A 24069-nucleotide genomic window follows, 5' to 3' on the forward strand; every position below is an offset into this window, starting at 1 on the left:
CAAAGTTTAGAACAAAGAGTTTTAAATGAGACACAATACTGATAAGAAGACATCTTCACAGGTCCATTCAAACCCAAACCCACTGGTTTTATATGGTTAGGTGGGTCTGCTGTATCATCCCAGACTCCTGGATCACCACAAACATTTTATGAACAACGGCAAGAAGGTTACTTAGTTAATTCTGTTTGTCACTTAAAGTTATACACAGATCTACAAGCATTTGCTCAACACAAGTTTTTTTCTTTTAATCCCAATCCAGGAATGGATTATGAATTCAACCCAGGTTTGTTTTGTTGAGTTATTGAGCTCCTACTGTGTAGAAGGCATCTGTGGTCACAAGGTGGTGTCATATGTGCAGATAGCAACAGGATAGTAATCCTTCATTTGATTTAAAAAAATAATAATAACCAAGATGCAACAAAACTGCTGATTTTTTTCTCATCCATCTTTGTGATGGCAAACTTTTAAACTGAACTCAGAAGTGGAAATATCATCATAACTGGCTTTCAATTGATAGACAAGTCCAGTTCGGTTCTGGGTAGAACACTTTTCACTCTTTTCTGTTTGAGGTTCAGACTTCTAAGGACTACGGAGCTAAAAACAATAGCGTAGAATATATTCAGAAGTCTAATAAGGTTATATGGATGCTTCTATGTATCCTCAGTATAGTCAAAACACCCAAAATCCTTTGCACACGGACATGATGCCAAAGACAAAAGATGGATCAACGCAGTACGAAATTAAATGTTACTAAGTTTGTCTTTAAATGCTGTATTTGTTGTGACCATAACGTTCATAACATTGCAGTGTTGCAATGGCAATATCCATTTTTCAGGTGTTTCGGGTTTAACTGATGATGGAAAAAAAAAAAAAAAAAAAAAAAAAAAAAATAATAATTCTGACTTCTTGTTAAACCTGTGTCATATATAAGAAATGACACGTTCCCCGCCAAGAGGGACATGACTTGGAAGGACCCATCCCGCCAAAGAAGCATCCTTGACCTTGATGAAGCAACTTATGGTGGCCGAGTAAAGCAAAAATCACTTCCTGGAGTCATCAGACTGAAGTAGCTAGGCAACCAGTGGTGATGGACAAGTATAAAGCAATAACATGTAGAAATTTAGCTCAATATAAAACTCAGTGAATAGTGATCCGACTCAAAATCAGAGTTATTGGAGTTTAAAATCCACACTTGCATTACAGCTCAGTTTTTGATTGTTCTCCATTGGTTTAGGTGGTCTAGATGCTAAACTTCCTTTTTGTTCAAAGCAACACAAACAACAAGGTTTATGCTCATTCCTTAATGTCCCACTAGATAATTTAGCTACTTTTTTGCTCTTTGGCTCCGCCTACAGTTGTGGGGTATAACACCGCTGTTATAAAACAAATCTCCGTGTGAACCCTGCGCACATACAGCCCTACACACAAGTTTGTTGTCATGTTGAAGAGGCCACGTTTACGCCATCAGAAGCCCACAAAACTTTTCTAAAGAAAAACAATTTGATACCAAATTTGTGAACTGTGGTATCTCTGCAATGTTCATTAAAAAGTCCAAATAAGTCAAACGCACAGAGTTTTAAGGTTCACAAACTTTTCTAGAGTTGCTTTAAAGAATTTTTTTATTTTGTGGATATGTAAAAATGTCAGGTTTAGTCATTATTTACCAGTGTGGACTTTCTTTGAGCTATTGCTCCCACTTACAACATATGTATCCCTAATGAGATACGTGGGATCTTTAATAGATATTATTTAAAGTAATTAGAGTTCTTGCAATATTGTAAAAATGATATATGTGTAGTATTTATGTCATTCTGTGATATTTGGAGGACTACGATTGGCAGGACAGCTGCTTCTTATTCACGATGGCCTCTGAATTGTAAGAACTTTTAGCCTGATGAAGGTTGAGTACTGAAATAATGATAAACACGACTAAATAGTTAAATCTGAAATGTGCCCGGAACTTCATTCTGTTGTCTTGGATTTATTCCTTTGTTTGTCCAATGCACCCATTTCTAAAAATACAAACCATCACATTTGCTTTTAAAAATGATCTCACTCCCAGCAGAAGAGGCTCTTTGTGCTACTCTAGCACCAGTTTTCCAGGCCAAGACCTGATGCTATACTTGTGAAACCATAGGTGGGCTCAATCAAGTACTGAAACGGCCTAATGTTGCAGTTATCACCAAATTGTTTTTATTTTTTATTGTGGGAGCAAATTTGGACTTTGATTCAGCGCCATAATCAATTTTACTCGTTTTTCAGGCGCACGGGACTCGCCGTCCTTCCTTAACAGTTGGCGTCACCACTGAGAAAATGTCACAGCAACACAGCAGGAATAGTTTTAGAAGACGTTGTGCAGAAAGTACAACGTCTGCATCAACAGATGCAACGGCACCGTTTCACTTTTAAGCGTTTTTTGATCTTTTGTAACACTAAAGCGGTCCCAGATGCTTGTAGAGACAACATCTCTGCCTGTTCTTCGAAACGTGTTACGCAGCACGTACCCGGTCACAAAAGATCAGGACATGCACGACTGGCCGAGATGGCACCAAAGCGCCACCTATTGAGATGTCAGTTCTGACGTGCACAGCTGTTTGCAAGGGTCAGAACAACCATAAACCAAACAGAGTGCAAAACAAGTGGCTTCACCTTTTTCCAGTATTAACCAGTCACTGCTCCAGCAAATGGGATTATTCGCCCAGATTTAGTGGTTATAAATTTTCTTTCAAGCTCGCCGCATCACACGTTTGACTCTGACATTTATGACTTCATTAACCTAAACTGATAACTGGAGGTTTGAGGCACAGAAAAAGCACAAAACGTTAAACAAAGTGGTTGAAAAAATTACATAAGACAAATATCACGTTACAAACACTGTTGAGACTAACAGAACTCTACCGATGTTTGCCAGGAAGTCAACACAGATGAGACATTTCGTTGTAAAGGTGATGTGCAATCCTGGGTCATAGTCAGAATTTGTTCGGTTTATAACGCAGTCCCCGGCCTCTCATCCTGCACTTAGCAGACTACATTGTTCACAATATTTCTGCTCTAATAATTTCCTACCATGTAACTTAGATGGTGAATACCTGCTGACCATCTTTAGTATTGACTGAACCGTTGAATCTGCATACAGCTGAGGATGAGAGCTCAGGGGCTGAGCGGTTCTCCATCTATAAATCCCCACCCCAACAGGCAAACCTCAATCAATACAATAAATATTTGGTTAGTATACTGTAAACTGCATGTTGGTATATGGTTTACTTGTCTTTTGCATTGCATCCCAAGTGAAAGAAGAAAAAAATATGTTAAAAAACAAGAACTACATGTTCAACATGAGGCACTGGGGATGCAAGACAAAAGTGATACATGAACATATTTCACCTACACAAATCATGCCCATACCTCCTATATTAACGGCTCCACGAGGGCCCAGTTCACCCACTCTCATTTCCTGTTCTCTCTGAAAGAAGTGGAGAAGATCCTTCAGAACAAAACTGCTAAAAAACAATCCTTCAGCGGACAGGCTACAGTTAATCACTCATTCCTTTGAAGCATGAGGGCAATATTACCTTACACATCATAGAGTTTTACTCATCTGGGTTAGGAAAGGTAGACTTCAGATTTAGCTTGAACACTTCCTCACATCTTGTAATCTGGCAGAACCTTTTTAAATCATGCCGATGGTCTCAATTCACGGGTAGACAATGCTAAAACTAATTTGCATACAGCAAATCGGACGTAATGAAAGTCTTTACTGTCAAAATATGTCCAAATCTTACACACCAAGCTGAGTCATAACTCGGCATGTCAAGTCTTAGGACTCTTATACACCAAACCTGACGATCGGCCGTCAGGAACGTTGAGATACCTGTGAACATCTCTGACCAAGCAGCCGTTTCTCAGTGTTGTGCAAAGGTAAAAAGCTTCTTCTGAGTGACTGTTGGGAGTCAAAAGGGCAGCAAATAACCACAGTGACTGATCAGGGGTTTGGTTCACTTCAGAGAGAGAAATAAACTGGAGTCCTCCCCAGGAAACAGACTGATAACTTTAAAGCAGACTCCTAGTTCTCTCTGAGGTCATAAGGCTGGTTGGCTCACATTCTCACCTATTTGATCACTTTTATTGACCAATTTTGTAATGGTATAAAACTTGAATCCAGCTAGTTTCCGGGGCACCTTTTCACTTCATACACCATTAACTCCACTTCGTGCTGCATGACTACAGTCAGTGCAGTTTCAGCCTGTGTCTTTAATGCGGATCTGTGTGGGCTCAACCCTTTTACCTTTATCTCTGCTATGCTTCCTTGTTATGTCAGAGTAAAGAGAGGCAGAGGGGGCAAAAAAGTCTGCCATACACCATTTTTTGTTAGGTTTCCAACTTCAACCTCAGGTCCATCACAGGAGATCCCTCTGATTGGCTGTTATGAAATGAGAGCACGAGAAGCGGAGTAGAAGGTAGTTTTTCATTCACATTCTCTTCTCATTTGTGTCCATCTTCATCTCATTAAAACAAGCAACTTTTCACAAAAACATGGACCCACGCAGAAGAACCCAAAGACCAATCAATAGCCTCGATTTAAGGAAGTCCAGCACTTTTTTTCCCTTAAATCTACACGGCCTTCCAGTTGATCTCATTGAGTGATGTATGTCCCGGCAGTCAGCTGGACGTGGCGTTCAGAAGCTCAAGTTTTTGGTCCGGACATCGAGCAGAAAATAGTGGGTCTGCCAAGGCCTCTGATTCTTCAGTTTGGTGTATAAGAGCCCGTAAGGTTTCTTCAACTTCACGGACAGGATTATAATCGGTGGTGTAGACAGATTCCCCACATGAGCGCTGGAGCTGTGGCTCTAACCTTGGAGTATGAACCCAGAATAATCCGGTTGTTTGTCTCCATCCATACCAAGGAGAGCAGGACTAAGAACATCTTTGTTTTGAATTTAAAGAGTGCTTTATGCTCGCATAAACGTAAATCACTGGCCAAACAGATGCCTGAAATGCTAAGAATGAACTGGGGTTAACATAAGTAAAATAAAAAAGTCACTGCATCATGGCTCTGGCTTTACTATCAAAACACAGCAAGACAAAAAGATAAAGAGAGATAAATAGTAGTAGAAGGATAAAGTGAGTGCATATCACAGATTCTACATGTTTAATCTGCTTAAACATCTGCTCATAGATGCTGTACCTGTCCTGGCAGGTAACTTGGTGCCATGTCCACACACACAAATACAGAGAAGCTGCATCATCCTCCAGCACAAGCTCTCGTGTTAACATTCACACTCAAACATGAAGAGTTATAGCTTCACTACCACAGTCCTCTCACTCTCAGGCATAAGGAGATTCGATGATCACATTATTTTTAAAACATTATCACCATAAATTAAGTTGCAGTTCATGAAATAACACAGCACAGATCCAAAGTGTGTAACTGCTCACTCATCCAGCAAACAAATACGATATAAATGAGGACAAAAGAAGCAGGGAATGTGTTGCATGTTACTGCAATAGCTGAGTAAGTGCATTCATTTAATACTTACCTTCTAAATGCATACAGTGCTGCCATTTTACAAGAAAAAAAGACAACCAATGGTGTGATGAGGCACTTAATCTAACAAATAACTGACAGCGATCACTGAAGTGCAGCACTAGATGGCAGCAAATACCATAACTTACACTCTGGGAGTCAGTTTAACAATAATCCATCCTAAACAGGCAAACTAGAAACACAATGGTATGAGAAAGTTCAGCAATTATATGGACAAACATTGTAAGAAGCATCAAGATACACAAATGTATGAAACACAGTAAGTAACAAGAAATATCATGAAAATGGAGCCTTTTTTAAAGTCTACATTTGGGGTTATAATGAGTTTTAAGTACTGTAGACTGTAAAATCTCTGTTTGTGAGATTAAATTAAAGAGTAACACAAACTTTACCATTTTAGTTCAAAATATAAAACATAAATGTTTGAAACTAGCCATAAATATTGATTAGACTGACCATCGAAGAACTACTTCTTTGGTAATTTTGATTATGAGGACAGTTGGCAGCCATTTCCACATGAATTTGTGATGTGAAATTAAAAATGTCGAGTCCGAGAGGAAGTCTAAACATTACGAAGATGAAGAAAAATAACTCCATTAAAAGCATTACAAGTAAAGCTTTGGTTTGTGATTTTAAAGCTTTGTGTTAGTCATTTTCGCCTCCACCATCGCTGGTTTTTGCAGCCAGAAGTGACGAGTTGGGGATAGATCCGACAAAAACCCGGAGGACACAACGGGGAACAGCGGAGGGACTCATCTGTCACTAAAATAGGTCACGACTTTAATTATGCATAACTTCCAACCTTGACACAGTTTAAACAGGTGAGTTATTTAAAGATAAGTCCCATGTATGGCTGTCAGAAATGAAAAAAGGAGCTCCATGAAGGACAACGTTGAGTAACTTAAGGTGTTTTTATCCAACAGGCAGAATATCAGCTACATAGACCACGACCTTCACAAAATCTCCGACTTATTCCCCACAAATTGATGGGGGGAAAAAAAAAATGGGGTTTTGATAAAACTTTAACTATGACTTCACAGGTAAAAGTTTCCTCTAATATAAAGTTAAAGTGAAAAATAGTATTCCTTAGAAGAAAGATAAATACAATATTGAATTTGATAAATTGATTGATCACAGCTCTGGTTTGAATGTACATTAGCCAATCACTACACACATGTGTAGTCTGGGCCAATCATCCCTCTAGATGCTGAAGAAGAAGACTAAGAGAAGTCGCTCTGAACTGGAACTGACACCAAAAAACAGAAGACGAAAGAAAAAGGAAGGATGTCCTCTAGTAGTTGTAAGAGTGTATGAACAGGTTCCTGAGATCCAAATCCTCTCTGATGACCAAAGCAACGAAAACTTGGTTGAAAATGCATATAAAAAAGGTATTTTACTACAAAGCTCACACAATACAAAGCACGCTGTCACAATGACCCTGTAATTAGTGCTAAAACATTAAAAAAAAAAAAAAAAGAGTGATTTTCAGTAGATTGTGTCGGGCAGTGTGAAAATAAGCTGAAAGAGGCGGTGAGCTTTACAGCCTGGGAGGAGAATGATATGTAATATATAACAGGGCGTACGCAGCCACACAGCTTTCTTAATTGGGCGCTCTGTTCTGCGTGGCCGCTTCAAGCAGCCAATCATATGTGCAGAAACTGTTATCGAGCTGAAGACTATCACATGTAAGAGATGATGAAAACAAAGAAAGAAAAACCTGTTAAATCTCCGTTAGTCGCTCTGTGACCTCCCTGAATCTTGTGCCAAGCCTTTGAAAGGAGTCTTACTTAAAATAACCCTTCTATAACCTACAAAATCCCCCCGAAAAAGGCCTGTAACCAGACTCCATTGCGTCACACATTCACCTCTCCCTGAACTACAGCTGTCAGACTGAGATGTGATAAGCTCATCCCTTGGAAACATAAGGACAAACAGTGCTAAACAGATAATAAGTGCAAAACAGAAGGATAAAGCTGAATCACAAGCTGAGTGTTTAAATGATGGCGACCGAGTAAATGCCCTGTCAGCACCTTTCTGCCAGAGGAAAACGCTGCGTGGACACAGGCCCAGATGACAAACTATGAAAGGATTTAAACGATGTTCTTATAACAAGTTCAAAAATCTAAATTATACACTTAAACATCCAGCAGCCATGCACATCAATAGAGTAATAATGTGCATACTATGAGCACCTGAACTGGAACTTTCAAGATGTAAAATCCCTTTAAATCTACAACAGAGCAACGACGAAAACCTTTATTTGCCTTCGAAGGACAGTCAGAACTCCTCTCAGGTGGCTCAATTTAAGCCCTTTTCATACGTATGATATGTAACAATAATGGCTTAATTAGACCATCCTTTTTTTTTTATAAGGTCAAGCAGTGGTTGTGTAAAACATAAACAAAGACAAAAATATATCGTAGCTGAAGCTTTCTGCATGTTTGGGCTTATTGAACAACTCTGACTGGCTTCCTGGGATCATTGGAGTGCCTGGAGATGCCATTTGTGGAGATTTGGAGCCTCTTTAAATAACACTGAATTGAGTGTAGCTGCCATCAGATTTTGAGGTTTAGTCAAAATGTGTTATGCAGGTCACACCAATCACCTCTTTAAGACAGAATATGAATAAAGGCATTTCCTTATATACAAGATATATTAAGATGAAAACGCCCGTTATGATGCTAAGCTAATGGTAAAGCTAATATACTGAAAATGACACAAGAAGTGCTGTTTCTGATCTGCATTCAGAAGATGTGACTCAGAAAAGGTGAATGGGAACCAAATAAAAGCAAAGAAACTTCAACTAATGCACAAAAATTAAATTAAACTCTGGTTGAGGTGTTTTTTTTACCTGATTCGAAGAAGATTGGACGCACATAAGGGCGTATGGAATCAACTTAAATCAACTCTGAGCAGGCAAAGCTTAAAATGACCGAACAAACTCAGGTGTCTGAAAAACATCCTTCCAGATATGATATAAAATTCTCATGGAGCTGACTGGTGCTCTTGACTGCCTTGACATTTGCCGTTTCCTTCACGTCCACATTCAGCTGCAGGGCTGCTGCCTTCAGTAAAGAAACTGCTCTTATCTACATTGTTTCTTCTACTTGGTAAAATTGGCTGCAAGAGCAGGAAGTTTGAAGAAGAAAAAGCTGCTTAAAGAGTCTGAAAAAGATGAAATGTTGCATCAACAAGCCCTGCTTCCATCCTGGGGTATCGGTGCACACAGACGGACGTTGCTGATGTAACACAAGTCTAAGACAGAAAGAGAGGCTGCGTAGATGTGGCAAAAACTATGGTAAAACACGATGGATTGGAGAAAGCAGCATTTAAGTAATCGATTATTCAGTCTATTAATCGAGTAATCGGATAGGAAATACGAGAAAAAAGACTCGTGTGTCTTAACATGAACCATTAATTGCTTTATTTAACAGAAAAAGCAACAAACTATATAAAAGAACAAAAAGTGCCATATTAGGGTAACTCTAATAGCTAGCTCTGGTGCTAGCTATTTGGTAACTCTGGTGTCATTTCAACAGAAATGAGCCACTTTTGGTCCAACACAATAGAAACAAGCAGTTTATTTTAAGAAAGATACGAGACAAAAATAAAAAAGTGGCAACACCGCCCAGTTCTCTGCTAACAAGCCGACTGATTTCCATTAAAATGCAGTTCAAATGTTGTTCTGTGCTTAAAAATGATGAGTATTTCACCCTGATGGTCAAAGCTGTGGACACATCGGCTGTCGCAGTCTTTGTTGGTGCTTATGAAACAGCCCGTTTGCATTATCTATGGAACAAATTACACTCGTGTGTCTGCCTCACTTTCCTTTTTCGTAACTTTTTGAATAAGCACTTCAGATTTCCCTCACTAGTGAGTGGAAATCCTGCTCACGAAGGCACATTTTTACCCAATAATCAGAAGAAATACATCAAATTCACAGGTGCAGTTTTAAAGCGGTTAAATGAAATATTAAAAAGGTGGATTGAGGCGACATAAAGACCATTTAAAGAGATGCAAACTGCTTCAGTACAAAAGTACTAAAAAGTCCCTTTATGTGTTTGTGAACTTAGATTTTATTTCACCTATTAGAACATTTCTTTTTAAAACGTGAGCTAAAGTGATGCTGAACTTAAACAAAGGGCTCGTCAACGTGTCTATAAAGTAAAAACATGTTTCTGTTTGACTCTTAATTGTACGTTAATCTTATTCTTAACTGAACGAGTGTGTCTGAACGCGCATGGGCCGCCCGTACTTACGTTTTCCAGGTAGTTGGGTTTGAGGCCATCAGGCTGGCGTCTCTGGTCATCCTGCTCTCTGTGTCTCATCATCTCCTCCTCCCTCCTCCTCCTCTCCTCCTCGTGTCTAAAGACGGACAGAATCAAGAGAGAAGTTGCACAAATCAAACACAAAGCCTGATTAGCTGGATAAGCAGCTACAGATTTGTGGTCATCACATTTCTGACTGATTTCCATCTATCTAGTTCATATTCTTTATTTAGCCCCGTGTCACTAATTGGACACAAAACTCGAACGTTAATCAGTAAATGATAACAATTGAGCAAAAATGACAATAGTGTTCAACAATATTAGCTTTAACGGGTGGTGATTTAAACCAAATGATGATTATTCCGTCTTAATGGCGTGCTCAGGGAAAGGAGACACACCTCATCTCTATCTGCTTTCGTCTCTGCAGCTCCTGGTTGCGAAGCTCCTCTAACCTCCTCAGCTCCTCCTGACGTCTCATTAGATCTGAGGAGAAAAGGGAAGACCACATCAGGGAAGGAGGAATGGCAGAGGGACAGCAGAAAGCAGATGAAATCAGGGTGGAAGCGGTTCCCCACCTTGTCTCATCAACATGAGCTGATGTTCATGTTTGGCTGATTCCAGCTCAGCTTCCAGTTTCTCTTTGGCCTCTTTAATGTTTCTGTCCACTTGCTCTCGCTGCTGTTTCTCCATCTCATCAAGAGCTTTCCAGCGAGACGAGTATTCGAACTCAAACGTCCCTGGCTGGGCGAAGCGTGGCGGCTGCTCTCGCTCCCTGAAACAAAGAGGAGGAAATCTACAGACCCCTGTTGTCTACAACAGTATAAAGAACACAGGAGAGCCCGAGTCTTTGCATTTCAGTGGGACTCAAAAAGCCCCATTTCACTCACTTATAGCACTTTGGAGTTTTCTGCAGCATTTTTTCTGGCAGGCCTTCTTCGTCATCCAAGTGCTCCAAGGGCTCCACAATGGCTGGACAGGGTGTGCTGAAGAGAGACGGGATAACACTGTGATAAAAGCCCCACTGACATCAGCTGATGCCACATTATATTTAGATTAGGCAAAGATAAATGTCCTTTTCTTATTCCCATTTACATGTTAACCCACATCCCCCGACGCCATGCAATGTTTGGCCCATCCAAAGTCTTAATCATACCAACTGCTCTCAAACACAGAGCATTAATCAGGTTTCTCCACCACCTGCAAACCAGCCCAAAACAAAGGCTCTAAGAAAACAAGCCTGAAACCGTGTGACCTTATGAACCAATATCTGAGAACAGCCACATTATGTATTCACATAGGATGAAAACATGAAGAATATACTGATGGATTTACATTGCCTTGCGAAAGTATTCGGCCCCCTTGAACTTTTCAACCTTTTGCCACATTTCAGGCGTCAAACATAAAGATATAAAATTAAAAAATTTTGTGAAAAATCAACAACAAGTGGGACACAATCGTGAAGTGGAATGAAATTTATTGGATGTGTCAAACTTTTTTAACAAATAAAAAACTGAAAAGTGGGGCGTGCAATATTATTCGGCCCCTTTACTTTCAGTGCAGCAAACTCACTCCAGAAGTTCAGCGAGGATCCAATGATCCAATGTCGTCCCAAATGACTGATGATGATAAATAGAATCCACCTGTGTGTAATCAAGTCTCCGTATAAATGCACCTGCTCTGTGATAGTCTCAGGGTTCTGTTCAAAGCGCAGAGAGCATCATGAAGACCAAGAAACACAACAGACAGGTTCCAGATACTCTTGTGGAGAAGTTTAAAGCCGGATTTGGATACAAAAAGATTTCCCAAGCTTTAAACATCCCAAGGAGCACTGTGCAAGCAATCATATTGAAATGGACTGTATACATTATTCCAGCAGCTCTGGACATATTGCATCTTTAGACTCCTTTAGAAACCACTGATGTATTAAAAAGCTGTGCTGCTGGGATGATTTCTGCTGGCACCTGCTGCAATGCATAACCATGCCAACGGGAGAGTTGTTGCATGTGTAATGACTGGGATAAGACCACAAGTCCAGACGAGTGAAAGAGACGTGCAGAAAGGAGGGGGGGAAGTTTAAACTAGAGACTAGTTTGCAGAGGGAATATCGGGAAGACGGCATTGTTCGTTTCAGACGTGGCGGCTTGAACGACGCGTCTCTGCTCAGACAGAGGCAACAGTGAAGGAGGGACTGCAGGGGTGGTTAACAACCAAACTGCATAAACAACATCCCAATCCATTCATGAAGAGCTCTGAAGCTCTCCTGCAATGCCAATCAACAACAGCGGTGCTGCTTTTATACGTTTACCTGTGCTGGACTAAATGATGAGCATGTACAAACAAAAACAACACAAGCTCAAGGTTGGTCATAATGAGCCGACTTAGCAAACCAGCGACATGGCTCCTGATAGCCTCAAGATGTCAGGTGGTCTCCAGATGCCGTGACAACTCCAGTAGGATGTTATATTACAGTAAAGGTGTATGCATGTGCCTAAATAAGGCGAATGAGCATTCAGACCTGTGACACAATAATCCTGAATCCATGATGAGAAGATACTCATTCCAGTGTGAATAGATCACAACCTTTATCTGTACAGATACTGAAAACAAAGGAGCGCTTTCCTGGGGAAACTCGTTTACTGACTCGACCACAAACTGTTAAACTCGGCAGAAACGGACCTGCTGACCTACAGCGGGTCCGTTTCTGCAGCAGGAATCATCACATCAGTCTGCAGGAGAGACAAACTCAGTACATCCAACCACGCTGGAAAGGGAACAAACAGCTCAGTGGAAGTGACTCTGCCAACATGCAGCTCAACACAGCAACAATTATTTCACCTTACGGTCATTCCTGATTTTTTCCTGATAAAGTAACGAAATTCCTCCGGACGCAACGTGGGCACCATATACAACTACAAGTGTTCCAGCGTGCCGTTAAATGCCAAAGGAACACGGAAGATGGCAGCTGCAACGACAGCTTCGCCTCCACTCGTCAAAAAGAAAAATAATAATAAGAGTCGTGTCTGGAAGTACTTTGGGTTTGAGGCGGATGATCAGGGATTAATAATAGATTTGCATAAACCTATGCAAACGGTGCCAAAGAGCTTTTCAGACGAAAGGAGGAAACACTTCCAATTTAGCAAAGCACCTCAAAGACAGACATCCAGATTTATTCACAGAATTCAAGGTGAGGGAGTTTCAAGTTAAAGTTCACTTTGTGGGCAAATTCACACCCATTGTTCAGTTGAACGAACTCCCAATCACATAGATATGAAACGCATATCCCAAGAAACAGCGGACACAGAGCTTTGCAAAGAGTATCTGTTCATACCGAAATAATCACGTTGTGAAGACAACAAACAAACAGAACAAAGTTACGTCTCTGCAAAGTACAGCTGAATAAGGTGCCAAGTTCCCGTCACTGCACAATGCACAATACATCAAAATAAACAGCAGAATGTACCCTTTCCGAAAGTAATCCTCGTTTCTCTGTTATAACGCGAGTTCTACGGTTGTGAAATAGATCAAATAATGTATCTGCTTACATTATTTGCAAAGCCTTAAGTTGTGTTCAAAAGATGTGCACAGATCACCTAAGTTAAGTTACAGTGCACATGCACGATAAGCACGAAGCAGATGTTTTTTCAAATGACTAAGTCATAGAATATCCCACTGTCATGGTTCTGATATTGCCTGATCCCAATTCAAATGGATCAAATGTTAATCGTGGTTTATTTTTATTTATTACTTGAACCCTACATGCCACTGTTGTTTTTTTTGTAATGTTTAAATGTTTTTAATAAATTAGTATGTTGAAGTACATGCGTTGGTATTGGTATCGACTACTACCGTAAATGTCCGGTATCGTGACATCCCTAATGTGAAAGCAATAATTCATTAAGTATTCTGTAAGTGCTGCTTCTTTTTGTGAGGACGCCACAAATTTTACACCTTTAAAGTCAGCCTGGAGACCTCTTTTTTACTCGGTGGTATCATTAATGGTATTGGATATAAAGTGCTTCTATCATCGTGAAAAAACCCAGATTTGATATTTAAATCCCAACAAAGACTTTTCAGACGAGACTCTGGAGACAGATAAGCTTTTGCAACAACCGCAAAAAGTAACAACTCATGAAATTAAACTCAGCAGCATAAGTGTTTTGTATCTATTAAACGACTTCATCTCAGGGCTCTTACGTGGTCAGCAGCAGCGCTCCCTCTGTGCAGCGCTCCAAGGCTTTACGAGCAGCCACTTTGTTTGCAAACTCCACGATTCCTCTTCCGGTGGGTCGGCCACGGTCATCCGTCACAACAATCGCCCGCTCCACTGGCCCAAACTGACAAAATGCCTGAGGATCGAAGGAGATTTTCAAAAAGTAGACTCACTTTCCAGAAATCATCAGCTGAATGGTGCAACAGAAGCAAAGTTAAATGGAGAGACGAGCACTTGTTGGTTCTACCTGTTCCAGCAGATCATTCGTCACTGCGGGCAGCAGGTTGCGGACTGTGAGGGCAGCACCGTGTGTAGCAAAGCGGATCCTGATCGGCCGATTATTCAAAACTGTGCCGTCCAGCTCAGCTTTAGCGATCTCTGCCAGTGTCCGGGTTTCCTGAAAGACAAGGGATGGCGACGCACATCAGGGAGCGGCAGGAGGAATCCCTTTAATGAGACCTTTGAATGAAACTAACTCAGTTAATGATAAACTCTTACACAAAATTTATGAACGGCTGCCATATTTTTTCAATGTGACACTGCAACCTTCAGAAAGAGGAACCTACAACTCCTGGCGAAAACGATGTCATCACCACACTTTGAGGGCGTTTATGTAGATTCTTTCATTTTGTTTACATCTTTTTTTGGTGAAAAGAAAAACACTTTAAAAACATAACCTCTTTATTAAGATCAAATGAGGACAAAATGAGCGATCGCCGAGTAAATCGCACACATTTTTATATGTAAATGAGTTTTCAGTTAAAGAAGGTGCAGGCAGAGCTTAATGAGCAGTTACAGCTGGCTGATTCACAGGAAACATGGGCCCAACAAGAGAGCTGACAGTGGAAACAACAGAAAGGATGATAAAACTCCTTCTAAAGGCCAAATAAAATGGGAGGGTTAGAGGAAACGCGCAGGTCGACCGAGGAAGACGTCAAAGAGTCAGGAGAGAAAACTCAAAGGAAAATGTCTGACAAAAGAAAATGTACAACAAAATAGATGAAAAAAACTAAAAATAGGAGACAATGTTTGTGAGCAAACTTTAAGAAACGAGCAGAAGAAAGTGGGATTTCCATCCAGAAAAGCCAAATATAAACCACCTAAAGAGAAGAAAAGCAGGTCACAGCGGGCTGAAGAGAAGCAGGGATGGTTGGATGGAAGTGGTGTTCAGAGATGAATCACCAAGGAGACGGTGCTGGAGCTTTAGTTTGGTCCAATGAAACATAGAAAGATGACTGGCTGAAGGAAACCAGCACATTTCCACCATCACTGGGGATATGGGGCTGATGGCGGGTAAAGGACCAGAGGAGATGGCAGCCATTACCTCTGCTGTAGATGTTCAGCTGGACTCTGATGTTTTACACACTTTCTGTTTAAATTTCATCAGTCAGAAAGAGGTTTGATGATGCTGAGCTCATTTTTCAGGATGATGATACATCACAGAGCAGAGAGAGTTCAGACTTTTCTCAACGACATGAACAGAAAACAGTCTGGATCTCAATCTGAGTTCAAAGTTTATGATGGAAGTTGAGACATGACGAGGCTCCATCCTGCTCATCATTCCATATTTTCCGAATTTGAAAAATCAATTTACAAAAGAATTTCAAAATTTTTTAGGTATGCTTTTTACAAAACCTTAATATTTAGCTATTAAATAAAAAATATGTATTATAGTTGTATCACATATGTGATTTGGTCATTTATTTCCAAATAAAAAGCTGAATTAAACAACCTCAAAGTGTGGCGTTTTAATGCCATTTAATGCCAGATGTTTGGCACCAACCAGCTCATTTTTAACATTTCAGTCAATACACACACAAGTCACAAAAGTACCGGTGAAAACTACTTATTCGAGTAATTTATCGGGACGTACCAGGCGAATGAAGCCAAACCCGCGGTCTCTGTTGATGAACACTTCGCTAATGCTCCCATATTTAGCAAACATGCTTTTGAATTCCTCCTCCGAAAGATCCAGCGGTAGACTGCCCACGAAGAGGCGAGAGCGCTGGGTGAACGTTTTCTCACCGGGCTTTCGAAAACTCGCAATATCGAGAGTCATTTCTGACGGGCCTTCCCCGCTTCCCTCCCCGGCTCCTTCCGTCTGCTCGGCCGCGGGAGACTGCTGAGGCGGCGGCGCTGGGCTGCCTTTGTTCGCCGCCGTCTGCTCCGGGGCCGGGGAGTCTGTCCCGCGTTTCGCCGGTTGAGGAGAATTGCTGCTCGGCATCCTCACTTGTTGCATATTTCGGTTAGCCATGTCGTTTTACGTAGTATAATGTTTATATCTCAGACTTTGTTCAAAATGTTTGCAAACAAGCTCAACCGCCGCACACCTACTCAGAATTTCAAAGATGGCGTCTCTTCTTTTTCTTCTTCGGTGTTTCCGGCGGTTTACAAAGAACGTTCTTGCGCTTTACCGCCACCAGCTGGTCAAACTGCACTATGACTTCCCTGAGACTTTTGTGTTCTTTCTGTCTCATTTTCCCCACAGTGAACCGTTAAAACTTCTAAGTCTAAGTCCTGATATAATCATTTCATATCCTGTTTCCTTCTGCACAACTCTCTTTCCTACGGAAGAGTATTAGTGCCAGGCATACGAAAAAATATTTATATTTTGCCTGTCGAGAATAAAGATAGATTACTATAGATTAATAGATACTTTATTGATCCCGAAGGAAATTCAAGCATCCAGTAGCAGACATAATAAAGCAATAAAAATGTTTATACAATAATAAACACTTTAAAAACAATCTAAGAATTTAAAAAACTGTTTAAGAATATAAAATATAAAAATATAAAGTGACCAGTGGAGTGACACGAAAGTGAAATATAAAGTGATCAGTGAAATTCAGAAGTGTCATCACTGAGAGCTGTTGTACAGATAAAGTCGACATGTCGAGAATAAAGTCGACATGTTGAGATTAAAGTCGAAATGTCGAAAATAAAGTAATTAGATGATGGACCAGAGGAGTTGACTTTTTTCTAGAAAATTTGACTTTATTCTCAACATGTCGACTTTATTCTCTACAGGCAAAATATTATTTTTTTTCTTATGCCTGGCCCTAATACTCTTCTGTACTTTCCCCACTTTCCTTTGAATTCTATAAAAACAGTCGTCTTCTCCTTTCTTCTTCCCATTGTTATTGTCATCTTTTCTTCATTTTACTCCTAATAATGATTTTTACCTCTGTTTTTCTGGAGGTGACCATGAATTAAAAGTTTATAAACTTGAAAGATCTCTCTTTATTTATTCTTTCCCCAGTTTGAATTACCTGATTTAAGCCTGACCAGTATCACAGTTATAAATAAAGTTCTTGTCCTTGTTTTTTTAATTTGGCTGCTCGCTGCTGTGGTGTCCATCAAAAACTCTTATTCCTCCACCTTTCCATTTCCCAACATGGCTTTTATGTACTCTGTAGGATGATCGTGATCCAGTAATTTAGAGAAAAATGAATTCTTTTCATTTTTATGGGTATTTATCCTGCCTCAGCTTGTAATGCTGCTGTAGGCGTTGTTTTAATTGCACCTGTAATCGATGGTAAAGCCTGGTTCTGAATATCATCCAATTTTTTGAAAGATGTATCCCCCAAAGTTTCAACTGTTTGATTTTTTCAAGCTCCAGTTCATTTCACTCAGGTTTAACTTCTTTGTTGATCCATCAGAAAGTCAATTACCTTCTCATATAACCTCCTTCTCATACAGCAGCTGGATAAATCCATGGCGGTACTGCTGACAACAGCACTGATGGATGATGTTTAAAAGATCTTTTTATATTCTGGTTTCTCTCTGTAGCACAGCTCATTTAGTCCCTCCTTTTCACTTCCCAGCATGGTTTCAATCTACTTTGTTTAAGCTGTCCCTACCTGTTCTACTGTCAATTAACCCAGTAATTTATAGATAGTTTGATTAATCTCATTTCTAAAGTAAGTATTTATTCCACCTTAAATTGAAATCCTGCCGCCGGGGTTGTTTTAATTGCACCTGTGATAAATGAAAGAGTCTGCACTCCAGAGACCACTTATTCATCCTCTAGGTAGACAAGAAAAAAAGTGGCAAAGTGTGAAAGAGATTAAATTGTTGCTATTCTCGGACATCTTTACATGTAAGATGCTTCTTTTATTATAAATCCAATGCTCCAAAAAAATCTCATAAACTAACATTTTATTCACAACAGAGCCTGGAAAACATGTGAGATATTACAAGTGATACATTTTGCTTTTTAATGATAAATATCAGCTCATCTTGAATCTGATGACAGCAACACGTCTCATAAATGTTGTTTCCCTCTGTGTGGCATCCCCTCTTCTTTTAACAACATCTGTAAACATCTGGGACTGAGGGGACCAGCTGCTGGACCTTTGGGAGAGGAATGTTGTCCCGTTCCTGTCTGATGGAGGATTCTGGCTGCTCAGCAGTCCTGGATCTTCTTTGTTGTATTTTAAGTGTTTCAGGTGGTGAAACATCTGGACAGCAGGCAGGTCAGTCCAGCAGCTGGAATAGATGCAGGATGTGGTTCACATGTGGCTTCTTCTCTGCCTGATGGAGCTCTAACCTGCATCTGTGGATGTTACGCTGAGCTGTGTTCAGACCATGATTCCTGGAAGTGTTCCTGAGTCCATGCAGTGGTTTCCAGGACAGAATCAGGTCTGTTTTTAATGCAGAGCTGCCTGAGGGCCTGAAGGCCTCTGAGATGTCTCCAGATTCTCTGAATCCTTTGATGATGTTATGTTCTGTAGATGATGGAAGATTCAGTCTGAGGAACATTTTTCTGACAGTAGAAACAGACACAGTTTTTTTGCAGATTGTCGAACCTCTGTTCATCTTTACTTCTGAGAGACTCTGCCTCTCTAAGGTGCTCTTTTTATACCTAATCATGTTACAGACCTGTTGTTAATTAACCTAATTAGTTACAACATGTTCCTCCAGGTGTTTCCTCTTAGTTTCACTCACTTTTCCAGCCTTTTGCTGCTCCTGTCCCAACTTTTATGAGACATTTTGCTGTCCTCAGATTCAAGATGAGCTCATATTATCCATTAAATATTCAAACTGTCTTTTTAAGTTATTTTTTAAATAAAATATCAGTTTTATAAGATTTGAAAATCATTGCATTGTGTTTTTATTTACATTTTACAGAACATCCTGTTTTTTTTTAAAGTTAAAATAAAACTTGGGATAATCTTGATCCCTAAATTTAAATATATCTTCTATGACACATTTGACACATTCAGACTCCAGCGAGGGGCGCTGGGGGCTGAAGTCTATTTGAACTGACAGGGGGCAGCACCCAGGGCAGGTTTCCACTCCATCACATGGAAACACGAGGCGAGCACGGGAAGGAAACGTAAACCCTGAACAGAAAAGGTTCAAATCCAAAAACCTTATTGCTGTGAGATGACAGTGTAAACCTCTGCACCACCATCACAACTTATTATATCTCATGATAAATTCTCACCTTCCATCATAAAGAAGCCATTTCAGCTCCAAATCTGAAGCTTGAGTTTCAAAACTTAATCACATTTTAACTACTGATTTTATCTGATTTTATCTATTGTTCTTGTTTCTTTCTTTTTTGTTTAAAATTCAAATCATGCTTTTTATTTCTACTGTTTTATTGTATCTGTAAAGCACTTTGAATCGCCCTGTAGTTGTATTGTGCTGTACAAATAAACTTGCCTTGCCTAAATCCAGCAGTTTGTCATTGTGCTTATGAGGCTTACAGATTATAGCCTTTACTGTCCACCACACACTCATTGAACACAGTTTGTGGACTGTACTTTGTGGACTGGGATGTAATATTTAAAGCACAGACCACTGTTAGCTTTGGTCATTTGAGCAGTGTGCATGTTTTTAGGTGCTGCTGAGAACTTTTTCCATCCTGCCTGGGCCATCTGTCCGGGTATTATAGCACATCTGTGTGCACATGCTACTGAAATTCCTCTCTTTGACACGGGTCTGCGGGGCTGCTATCTTCTTCTTTGCCTTCCTTGCAAGAGATCACATATCCAGTCGGGTCAGAGGGCCACTGCCTGTCACTGATGGGTTCATGTATGGCCCCTTTCAGACGTGCACTCCTTAGCATTTATCTGATGGTAACTGAATGTGATGGCTTCATGTCAGATTGAAGGCTGCACCAGTACGCCTCGTCTTTGACTGAAGGAATGTGGATGAGGAGCAGTTGAGGGTGTGTCTTTCTCTAATTTGCCTGCAGAGATAATATGAATTCTCGTTTTTGTTGAGAGACATTTGTTTGATCCTGATCCTAATCTTAAAAAAGATTATCTTAATGTGTTCGATACACGCTTCACATTTCAGACAATGATCACATGCTTTGTAACATCTTTCTGAGGAATGTGGAGGAATAAAAAGTCTTGTCTTTGCTGCTCAAATTAAGTGAATTAGGAAAAAATACCCCTCGCTATTTTAGTTGTTATTGTAAAGATGATTCTCTTAGAATTAAAATTAGAACAGAATTTAACCAACTTCAGACAAACAACATCTGAGAAAAACTGAACAGAAACGCAGAAGCAGTTTGTTGAGGAGGAATCTCGGCCCACTCTTCTCTCCAGCTGCTTCAGCTCATTGAGGTCTGCAGCTCTGGTTTCTGCTCAGCTCTCTGAAGGTCCCACCACAGCATCTCAGGCAGGCTGAGGTCTGGACTCTGACTGGACCGGTGCAACACCTTGATTCTTCTCTTCTTCACACATTCTGTTGTAGATCTGCTGCTGTGTTTGGGATCTTTGTCCTGTTGGTGACCCAGTTTCAGCCCAGCTTCAGCTGTCGGACAGACGGCCTCACATCTGACTCTAGAACACTTTGGTATCCAGAGGAGTTCATGGTGGACTCAGTGGCTGCAGAACCAGCCCAGATCATCAGCCCTCCACCACCGTGCTTGACAGCTGGTGTGAGGTGTTTGTGCTGATATGCTGTGTTTGGTTTCCTCCAAACGTGCTGCTGAGCATTATGAGCAAACATCTTCACTTTGGTCTGGTCTGTCCAAAGGACATTGTTCCAGAAGTCTTGTGGTTTGTTCAGATGCAGCTTTGCAAACCTAAGCTGTGCTGCCATGTTCTTTTTAGAGAGAAGAGGCTTTCTCCTGCAGCCCTTCCACACAAGCCATACTTGTTCAGTCTGTTTCTAACTGTGCTGTCATGACCTTTAACTTTTAACATGCTAACTGAGGCCTGTAGAGTCTGAGATGTAGCTCTTGGGTTTCTGACCTTGGGGTGACCTTTAACCTTTAACATGCTAACTGAGGCCTGCAGAGTCTGAGATGTAGCTCTTGGGTTTCTGACCTTGGGGTGACCTTTAACCTTTAACATGCTAACTGAGGCCCGCAGGGTCTGAGATGTAGCTCTTGGGTTTCTGACCTTGGGGTGACCTTTAACCTTTAACATGCTAACTGAGGCCCGCAGAGTCTGAGATGTAGCTCTTGGGTTTCTGACCTTGGGGTGACCTTTAACCTTTAACATGCTAACTGAGGCCCGCAGGGTCTGAGATGTAGCTCTTGGGTTTCTGACCTTGGGGTGACCTTTAACCTTTAACATGCTAACTGAGGCCCGTAGAGTCTGAGATGTAGCTCTTGGGTTTCTGACCTTGGGGTGACCTTTAACCTTTAACATGCTAACTGAGGCCCGTAGAGTCTGAGATGTAGCTCTTGGGTTTCTGACCTTGGGGTGACCTTTAACCTTTAACATGCTGACTGAGGCCCGCAGGGTCTGAGATGTAGCTCTTGGGTTTCTGACCTTGGGGTGACCTTTAACCTTTAACATGCTGACTGAGGCCCGCAGAGTCTGAGATGTAGCTCTTGGGTTTCTGACCTTGGGGTGACCTTTAACCTTTAACATGCTAACTGAGGCCTGCAGAGTCTGAGGTGTAGCTCTTGGGTTTCTGACCTTGGGGTGACCTTTAACCTTTAACATGCTAACTGAGGCCCGCAGAGTCTGAGATGTAGCTCTTGGGTTTCTGACCTTGGGGTGACCTTGCTGGGACGTCCACTCCTGGGAAGATTGACAGCTGTCCTGAATGTTTTCCACTTGTGAATAATCTTTCTCTCTGTAGAACGATGGACTCCAGATAGTTTGGAAATGGCATTATAACCCTTCCCAGGTTGATGGGCAGCAACAGCTGCTTCTCTAAGATAATTGCTGATGTCTTTCTTCCTTGGCATTGTGTTAACACCATAGGCGTAGATTACGGGGGGATGGTGGGGACATGTCCCCACCACTATTTATGATTTGAATTTTATCCCCACCACTTTTAAAAATGTGCTCTGATGTCCAATTGCGACCGAAAAAAAATCCCCACATACTCAACCGAAATCGTCGAGTTTAAATCATGCCATAGGCGCGCACGAACATGTGAAAAACACAATTTGGTATCTAGTCGTTTGATTTGCCGACTGTGAGCCTGTGTAGAAACATGACATTGTAAAATGACAGCGGAGTCGGTGCATTCAAATGACGTCACACCGGGTAAACCGCTTTCCGGTGAAACTCATTTAGAGCTACTTCTACACAAACAAAAATGTGGCGTTTCTTCGCAACTTCGCTGGTGGTGCTTCCAAGGATAACTTTTGAGGATATACACAGGATCGTGAAGTCACACTCACCAACACCACAGTCCAGGCTGAGGAAAGGGTACAAGTTCTTTGTGAAGGAGTACATACACAGTTATCAAGGTAAATTGTCTAACGTTTTATTTTTCTCAGTAGGCTACTCAATTGAGAATGAGGAGTTGTGGTCATAGTACAGAGCCCCGCCCCTATCCGCCATGTTGGCAGAATGCTAGCGAGAAAACTCCATTCTCTCCGTTCGTTTACAGTGTACGCGTGTGTTTTTAAATCAGTAAGTTTAAACAGTGCGGAATTGCAAGAACATGCCTGGAAATCACTGCTGTGTGAAGAACTTTTCCAGTACCTCACATAATACGTTTGGGAAACATAGGAACAACGAAATACATTTTTTTTCGGTTTCCTAAATGGATGCAGCATCAGGGAGAGCAGGCGTCTGACCTGACGAGGAGACGCCGGATTGCTTGGTTGGCTGCAATAAGAAGAAAGGACCTTACTTTCGATTGCACCCCTCCGTCGATGAGAGTGTGTTCTCTACATTTTCACTCGGGTACGTTATCTAAAAATCTCTTTATGTTGTTGTCTCTTAAAGCTACGAAGTTACTTTATGTTGCTGCAAACCCTGAAGTGCACCTGACGTTGCTCCCTAGCTAGCTAACTAGCGAACTGTTGCCTGTTCGAAAATTAATGTTAACTACCCCCTAATGTGGCTAATGTGTTAATGTGTACCCCTTCAGCCCTTTTGTCATACCATGAGCAGCGTTACCCTCTCAGCCTGTATCTTTATTTTGCATGTGTTCTGTGATGGGTTTGCCATTGATTGCATAGGTTTTTTTCATAAACTATTTATTCTGTTGTAGGTAAGCCATCATATGAGATGTTGGAGAACCACGCTGACTGGACAAATTCAGCTTTTTACATTCAACTGTACCTGTGCACATGCTGCTCAAATGTGAGGGTGAAAACCTAATGCCTTTAGATAGGATTGTCACTGTTTGCTGTGCCTTAACGAACATGTGCAAAAGTGTTGTTTGAGTTCATTCTTCATTGTTCATTACTTTTTAATTTGTTTGAAATAAATGTTTGAGTGCCTTGTTCATTACCTTTTAATTTGTTTGAAATAAATGCTTGAAACAACTTGATATGGCTTAACAATGTTTATTAACAGAACAGGAAAAAAGAATAAGGGCGCAAGGTGCAGAATGCAATATACCTCTAGGAAAAGTTAACAGTGCAAAAGAACATGTGTGCATTCAGAATAAAAAGTCTAAAAATTTCCAGCATGTAAACATTGACAACAAGCAATAATAAAATAATACTGTTACTAGTGCAAAAGAACAAAGAAACACTATTAAGCACAAGAAGAGCAAAACCATGGCGTGTCAGCGGAGGGTCTGTCCACAAGCCGCACACAACTGAAGTGATACCACTGGACTGGGTAAGTGGAGGCTCAGAGTCTCTGTGAATGCAGGACCTGTAA

At 40.8% G+C, this 24069-nt stretch overlaps 1 protein-coding gene across 2 annotated transcripts in view; it reads right to left on the bottom strand.

The window, feature by feature from the left end:
* Positions 1 to 16384, bottom strand: part of pspc1 (paraspeckle component 1) — a 28850-nt gene extending 12466 nt beyond the window's left edge. The window contains exons 1-8 of one of the 2 annotated variants that reach the window (XM_075477829.1): positions 15897 to 16384; positions 14271 to 14420; positions 14008 to 14159; positions 10701 to 10796; positions 10389 to 10585; positions 10212 to 10296; positions 9805 to 9910; positions 3406 to 3463 (exon numbers count right to left, since the gene is read on the bottom strand). In XM_075477829.1, the coding sequence (XP_075333944.1) occupies positions 3406 to 3463; positions 9805 to 9910; positions 10212 to 10296; positions 10389 to 10585; positions 10701 to 10796; positions 14008 to 14159; positions 14271 to 14420; positions 15897 to 16277 (1225 nt within the window). In that variant the 5' untranslated portion in view covers positions 16278 to 16384. The remainder of the gene's footprint in view (positions 1 to 3405; positions 3464 to 9804; positions 9911 to 10211; positions 10297 to 10388; positions 10586 to 10700; positions 10797 to 14007; positions 14160 to 14270; positions 14421 to 15896) is intronic. The other variant, XM_075477830.1, reaches the window with a different exon arrangement.
* Positions 16385 to 24069: the final 7685 nt, after the last annotated feature.

The sequence above is a fragment of the Odontesthes bonariensis genome, chromosome 11 (assembly GCF_027942865.1).
Source record: "Odontesthes bonariensis isolate fOdoBon6 chromosome 11, fOdoBon6.hap1, whole genome shotgun sequence".
In the NCBI taxonomy this organism is placed as follows: Eukaryota; Metazoa; Chordata; class Actinopteri; order Atheriniformes; family Atherinopsidae; genus Odontesthes; species Odontesthes bonariensis.